Source organism: Dryobates pubescens, chromosome Z (genome assembly GCF_014839835.1).
Source record: "Dryobates pubescens isolate bDryPub1 chromosome Z, bDryPub1.pri, whole genome shotgun sequence".
NCBI lineage: Eukaryota > Metazoa > Chordata > Aves > Piciformes > Picidae > Dryobates > Dryobates pubescens.
The window spans coordinates 101,581,818-101,589,747 of NC_071657.1; the positions used below are offsets into that span (position 1 = coordinate 101,581,818).

At 39.5% G+C, this 7,930-nt stretch overlaps 1 protein-coding gene across 1 annotated transcript in view; it reads left to right on the forward strand.

Annotated features, from left to right (window-relative positions):
- IL17REL (interleukin 17 receptor E like) overlaps nt 1–7,435 on the forward strand; it is a 46,679-nt gene extending 39,244 nt beyond the window's left edge. Inside the window, exons 14-17 of the mRNA XM_054178789.1 lie at nt 2,270–2,329; nt 3,348–3,405; nt 5,687–5,741; nt 7,408–7,435. Coding sequence (XP_054034764.1) covers nt 2,270–2,329; nt 3,348–3,405; nt 5,687–5,741; nt 7,408–7,435 — 201 coding nt within the window. The remainder of the gene's footprint in view (nt 1–2,269; nt 2,330–3,347; nt 3,406–5,686; nt 5,742–7,407) is intronic.
- Nucleotides 7,436–7,930: the final 495 nt, after the last annotated feature.

A 7,930-nucleotide genomic window follows, 5' to 3' on the forward strand; every position in this document is an offset into this window, starting at 1 on the left:
TGGGTTCAACTGACCTTGCAAATCTTATATCATGAAATGTGAGACTTGAGGCATGAATCTGTGATGGTTTTGACCCATGCTAAATCTCACAGCAGCCAAAAATAACTCATCACACAAGTAAGGTAGGTTTTCAGCCAAATGAGCTTTTTGCTTTAGCAGACTGTGTGACTACACAACTGCTTCTTACAACAAAGCTGGGGAGAGAGGAAAAAGATGGGTGAGATTTCTGTTTGCCTCATTCCTCTTTGAAACTGGTTCTTGTACATTTTGGGTGCAGCACTGTGGATTGCCTTTGCTCTCAAATCTTGCCTACCAGAATTACCTTGGCCTGACCTGAGACCTGCTGAGAGGTACATCTGAGAAGTGGGTCAAAGAGCAGAAGAGTGGCTGTAACATTATTTTCAAATAGATGAATGTTTGCAGGATTGTTGTGAAAGGTATTTAGAACAGTCACAAGACATGAACCTTCTCCAGTAAACAGGTGAGAAGAGTTCCCATAACTGGCTTGTAGATTATGTCAAAAAGATTTGTCAGTTTGTTGATATGAGCTACTAGGAGAACCATGCTGAAGGATCCTGCTTGCTCAGCAGGCAGCTTGTCAGTGGTCTTAATGTTCACCAAAAATGTGTGTTCCTTCTTTCTGTTCCACTGATGTGGTATGAGATGCTATATGATGGATATTGAGAAAGGTGAGAAATCCAGATGTGTGATTTCTACTGTTATTCTAGACTGTGCCCATTGACTTAATTCTTCTTTAGTGAGATGTGCTTTAGAAGACACAAGCAGGAGGTAGCTTCTAAGCTTGTCCTCCTATTTAGGATGTATTGCAGCTGTACTTCTTTCTTTGCCATTGCATGCCAGTACATGCTGCAATGGTGACTTTTTCAAGTACCTCTGATGCTTTTTGTGTGCTGGGTGAACATACCAGGGCTAACTGACAAGGAGGACTTCTGAAACTTAAGAGAGTAGACACTGAAAACTGAATTTATTTTCTAATGAGTTGGGTGAGGCCTTTATTACATCTCTGGTGCTGAATATAACAGAACAGCGGATAAAAACAGAGGTTCCCAACTCAGATTTGCTGTTCAAGCTGAACACGTGCTTAAGGAGAACATCACTGCTCTTGTAGGAGATCCCAGAGCTGAATAATAATGGGTGACAGCCTAGTGGGGAAAAAAAGAAAAAAGCTATCCTAATCAACATAGATGACAGAGAGCATTGTTGGTGCTATCAAGATTCTGTTCAAATGGGGCAAGGTACTGGGGGAAATACTGTATTACTGGCAGTGATGGAGATCTGTGTGGTAGGAGAATTGTCCAGTGTTCAGTGAACACCTACAGTGACATTTCCCTTTAACTGGTTTATAGTTCAGGCTTTCAGGTTTTAAAGGCTCCCTTGTGTGACTTGCTAAGTGGGAAGTGTAATGTTGGAGCACTGATAAATTACATCTAGGTATTGAAGTGTGTGTTTCATGAAGGACACTGATGCATCTAAAAATGCTGTTTTCTTCCCTCTGGTACAAAACTGTTATGTCCTCTGCTACTATGACAGGATGGGAGCCCACATAAATTACATACAGTTCCTATCTTAACATAATAAGCAATATAGACAAAGTTTGCAACAGGACTTATCTCTGTGTTCCCAGAAACCAATATTCATTCTCTATCTGGTTATCTCTGTTCACACACGCTCAAAAAAGTATATATTCACCTCTCACCACCACATTTGCCCTAAATTGTTTTAGGAGTTTGTCACACTAAAGGGAGTGGTGTAGGATTTGTAGCTATTATTGGAGTAAATAATATTATTTTGTGAATGAACCATAAACAATCAAACATTAAATGTCAGAACAGTCATTTAGGACAATTCTCCCCTAAGGCTGAACTTGTTCTCAGCATACAATGTAATGGGAAATCCAGAAGAACTCTGAAGAAAGGGCTATTCCTCCAACTTGCGTACACCAGGGAAAAGAAGTGAAGATGCTCACTGGCTAACGTGGTATGAGCAGCCATTGCAGGGATGGAGCTCTGCCTCATGGTACTTCATAAAATGCAGGAACATTAGCCCTCCTACTGTTCTGTCCAGGTTGTGCTTGGCAAAACTATGCCAACTGCTTATGGTCGCTGAGATCTGGGGATAGCTCTGCAAATAAACAGTCTTCCATTATGAACATATCCTTTTTAAATTTTCTGACACAGGAGAACATGTAGCATTATTGGTAAGCAAACAGAAAATGATTGGGGGTTTTTGTTTGTTTTCTTTTCATTAGGGAGATTCTGTATCAATCACTATGTCATGGGAAATGTGTGAATCAATGATTTGCATTCAGGTACGTGTTTTAGTTTTGCCAGGTACTCTGTTAAAAAACAAACTCAAATCATTAAAAAACCCAAAACAAACCCAGCAGTCACTCTCACTGCTTTCTCCTCCCATACAAATCTGATTACTGCACAAATGGAGTTGACAAAGAGCATTATTTATATCTTGATGTGCTGCCACCACATCTTGTTGAGATGACTTTAATTAACAGAGAAGTTGCTCTCTATGATCCTGCTCCTTTGTCAGTGGGAGATAAAGGGGTAGCATAATGAAATTCTTAACCCTGTCTTTATATATTCCTTAGTAATAAAATTTCCAAGGTGTCAAAAGATCCAAGTAAATCACAGCTGAATTTTTCAAGAATTGACACTATCAGGAAAAGGTTATTCGGGTAGAAAATGGCACAGTAAGTGTATAGTATGCTAGAATTAGCACTTCTGAAAGCAAATTATTTCTGACATTTTTGCATATTATTTCTGTAGCTGAACTTTATTAAGACAACATTAATAGACTGATATGTTTATTCCTCTCTGAAGTTAAGGTTCTCAGCAGAGACCAGAAAGAGAGAGACTGACAGATGGTGCTGTGAGGCTGCAGCAGCTGCCCTGGAAGGCCCTTGTCAGCTTCACTTCCTAATGTTAGAAAGAAAAGGGGAAAGATAAAAGTGACATTGGCAAGTGCCTTCTGCGTAATAAGGATTGTTCTTCTTTCTCTAGTGAATTTAGTGGTAAAATTGACATTTTCCTGCATAAATAGTTTATTTTGTAACTAAGATATTATCTGTCAGTATACAGTCCCCCTCCTCTCCTCCAGAATAATCTGCAGTGCTTTATCATTTAGAAACCTAAAATTGAGTTCAACTCACTAAATACAACTAGACCAGCAGCTTCCATATGCATTTATTTAAAAAGAGATTAAACAGTATAGTAATTTGAGTAAGTTAACAGAGCAATCTCATTTTGTCAGCATAAGTGTTTAGTAACAGTTCTGCTGGAAGGGGAATAAGTCTCAATTCTTTCTTTTAAAAGGGCTGGAGGACAGATGTAGATTATTCAGTTCCACTGCAGATCTGTGATATCAACTGTGGTAAGTATGAATGATAAGAAAAGAAGAATTAGGTCTTGACTGTGTAGAAGAAAGCATCTCAGGTGAAGTCTGTTTTCCTTGGAAAACTGAGGGTGGATTCACCAGACTGAATGTGGATACCTGCTGATGAGCTAGATATGCTTACCCTCCTTTGTAGACAATGAACTCATATTACCTCAGCCAGCTTTTAATTAGCTACTGCAAGGGTAGCTTGTGTGGCTGTTTTCTCTGCTTCCTGATTGACTTTTCCATCCTGTTCAAAGTTTTGCATGCCACACCTGTATTTACCTTGCTGTTGGTACATGATGTAACTGGTTAAAAACAATCCTTGGTGAGTAGGCACATGGTGCTGTCATTGTAGCGATTGCAGCACAGCCCTGCACTTAATTCCCCACCTGCGTAAATGGGACAGCAGTTATTCCCTCCACTGCAGAGGTGTGGTGAGGTTTGAAGCACACTCAGATATGCTCATGGAGTCAGAATATTCCAGAAACTCCCAGCCCTGAAGGTAAGGTGTTGCAGAAGCTACTGAGTTTAGAATGAACTAAGGTTGTAGGGTTTACAGTGAAGAGCACAGGAGTGCATTCACTAGATATACTAAGTCTGAAAGGTGTCAAGCTGAGAGAAGGCTCAACCTGAGCATTGCCAAAAGCACCTCCCTAAACCTATCCACCCACCCAACCTCCCTTCCCAGTTCATTGTAAACATAATGATTCCTATGGCAGATTTTCTCTGCTGTCTAGAAATACCTGCCACTTAACTGTAGCTTCTGATTTGGAGGTTGGATATTAAAGAGGAAGGGGCTTGAATGTAGTTATCTGTGCAACCACTTGCATAATGCTAGTTCAGGTTTCTTCTCCACTTAAAAACTCATAACAAGCCCACTCAAGTGAATCAATTAAATAATCAGAGTGTTGTGATTCATGTAGTCTGTATGCATTTTCCTTATTTGCATTTTCCTTTTAAGAAATGTGAAGAGTATGACAAAAGCATGCAACGTAGTGAAAGGCTTCAGAAATGGCATGCTGGGAATTCCCCTCTACCTTACAGTAGAGAGAATGGTTCTGTGTTTTAAATAGTGGAACAACAAAAACTGCCCTATATAACATTTTGGGCACAGTATTTGATTTATACGAGGGACTTTTTGTCAAAAGGTTTTGATAAAGAATTTCTGGAGATTCAGACAACAATATGAGAAACTGTGCACGTATCAAGAATATCAAATGTAGTTCATGATCACCGTGGTTGTTGTGTAGAGGATATTAACCTCATGCTTCATGGATTCTGCCATGCTTTATAGTTTTGGGATAATGCAGCCACATCAGTGAGTGGATAATTCTACCTCTATCAGCTGACCAGGAGGGGGTTTGTGAAACCACCCTCTGAGGCCAATGGTACCATTCAGTGGGACACTGAAATGGGTGGGTCCCACTTATTGCTGTAATTTGTATATTCTTAATGACTCATCAGGAGTTATCAACTGCTTGTCGCGTGTGTAATTTTTAATGCAACAATAGTAGCAATACTACTAAGGGCTTTCACATTCTTAAATGCTTATTTTCTATAACCAAGTTATTTCTTCAATAACTAGCTTTATAAAATCAGGAGGTGATGAAAATGGAAAGTTTCTTAATGTCACCAAGGGTGACATCTTACACTGGGATGCTACTGTGTTTGAGCTAAAGATGTTAAGAAAAACAGTCCACATAAAGGTGAAGGGAATTTGGATTATACAAAATGTCAGTAAGAAATAATCTTATAATGGCACAATGAAAATATTTAGTGCATTATGTCTTTGTAAAATAGAAGTGTATATTAAGTGTCACTGTTAAAGATACCAAGCAATGACGACAGTATCTATTGTATATACAAAAAAATAAATCAGTGTATCTAACCATCATGGAGGTTACTTACTCTCCAGCTGCAAGAGGAGTTTACTGGCATGTAGAATGAATTATACTGCAATGTACTGCATTTTTCAATCAGCAGCTGTGCTTTGGAATTAGAATGGCTTAGCCTTGTTTGCTCCACCAAGGATGGGAATGGGAAAATTGAATGTGTTGTTTTCATTTAATATTTTCTTTTTTAAGTTTTATTTTTCTGTTGGCCACTTTTCTGGATTCCATGTAATGTAGCCAAACATTCTGAGACATAATTTCACCTATTATAAAAGAGACTTATTTATTCTGAATGAAACAATAACTCAGATCAGTTAATGTGACCATTATGTGAATCATAATGAAAACCAGTTCAAATGTAGATTGTCATTTTGTTTCTTCAGCTTTTCTTGGTCGCACATATGGTGATGGAAACTCAGCAAAGACCATGACACACAGGTATCTATCCAATGTATAGTTTAAAACAATCTCTGAGCACTGATAGAATTTTTAATCCTGAGTATCAGATTCTGCTTTCTCCCCTTTCTTTGACTCCACTGAAGACACCTTTTGCTCCTGCTACAGAATCACAGAAACATTCAGGTTGGAAAAGACCCTCAGGATCACCAAGTCCAACAAATAACCCTACTCTACAAGGTTCACCCCTAAACCAACTCCCCAAGCACCACATCCAAGCAACCCTTAAACACATCCAGGGTTGGTGACTCAACCACCTCCCTGGGCAGCATATTCCAATGCCTGACCACTCTTTCCATGAAATTTTTTTTCCCAATGTTCAGTCTAAACCTACCCAGTTGCAGCTTGAGCCCATTCCCTCTTGTGAGAAGAGACCAGCACCAGCCCCTCTATAATGTGCTTTCAGGTAATTGTAGAGAGCAATGAGGTCTCCCCTCAGCCTCCCCATTTTCAAACTAAACAGCCCCAGCTCCTTCAGTTGCTCCACATAAGATTTATTCTCCAGGCCCTTCACATCTTTGTTGTCCTCCTCTGCACTCACTCCAGCACCTCCACATCTCTCTTGTATTGAGGTGCCCAAAACTGGACACAATACTCAAGGTGGCCTCACCAGAGCCGAGTACAATGGGACAAACACCTCCCTACTCCTGCTGCACACAGTATTTCTAATACAGGCCAGGATGCCATTGTCTTTCTTGGCCACCTGGGCACACTGCTTGCTCATATTCAGTTACTCGTCAATTAGAACCCCCAGGTCCCTTTCTGCCAGATAATTTTCCAGCCACACTTCCCCAGCCCTGTAGCATTGCATAGGATTGTTGTGAACCAAGTGCAGGACCTGGCATTTGGCCTTGTTGAAGCTCTTACTCTCTGCTGTACCACAGTGCAGCCTGGCATCAGAGGTAGCTGCCTTTCTGCCAAAGAGAAAGGACAAAGGGAGACTAATACATAGGAGGAGTGAGAAGTTTGTAAAGTAATAAGACAACTTTCAAGAGCCTCAGAACAATCTCAAATTTGCTGCATAAGACATTCACATTATTAGCATCTGCCCCCTGCTTTCTCCCTGATATTTGTGGCAGATCAGACCCTTCTGTGCTCTCACTCATTAGATGTATCTTCTCAGCTGTTCCAGTGCTTCTTTTCATTCCCACAGCCCTTTGCAAAACACTTATTTCTAGATTGTAAACAAATCAGTAATTAATGCAGACCATAGGTATATGATTTATTGGACCCCGAGCTCTTAAAAACAGTCTTCCTTTCCCAATAATCTTTCAGAGGCAACCTAGAAGAGGGGAACAATCTAGAACTCCAGAGGGAGCAGAGATGCTCTGAAAAGCTCTTGTTCAAAGACAGGAAAAAGATGCTGCCTTGCAGAAGTTCTGCAAGTCATGTGATCTGAGAATGGGCTACCAGCTTTGCTTCAAGGCAGTGTGTAGCTTTCCCTTTGTCAGAAGATACCGTTCAGAATAAAGTATTTTGGGTTTGTACAACTGTTCATGTAACTGCTGTTTGGACTGTGATAGTCAAGTCCAAACTGCATACAAATGGTTAGATGTGTTATTTAACTCAACTATGTATGGGTGCAATGAACTCTTTCCCATGCCAGTGAAAAAAACCAAGGTTTTTTTCTGTTCTCTTTTCCCCCTAGAATGAAGAGTGTGCATTCCTTGCATTGAATTTAACAACACATTTTCAAGGTCCTTAGTATCTTCTCAATATCAGGTTGTATTTTGGTATAACTTGCAAATCTTGTTTAACTTCCCATGTTGTTTTTATTGTGCCTGTTCATTACTGTGAGATTATTCTCATGAGTGAAGAATTCAGCAAGTTAAACCTATTCCAACAAGTTCCTAAGAAGCTAGATTATGATTCCTCATTTGACAGTATTTCAAAACAAAATATGTCTTAGTAAGAAGAAAAATGTGAACATGATTCTCTAATTATCTATCTTGTATACAGTATGCTACAAATGAGTACTTCCATAATAGTGTTGTGTTCCTATAGAAAAGTAATTCAGGTTTTCTTATTTGTAAACTTTACTTTGAAACTGTAAGTAAAAGTTTTGGAGAAATGAATAGAGGAAGTTTTCTCAGCTTTTTCACATTATCCTTCTTTGCAATTTCTTCTGTTCTCTGATGCCATCTTGATGATTTCACCATGACAGACCATAT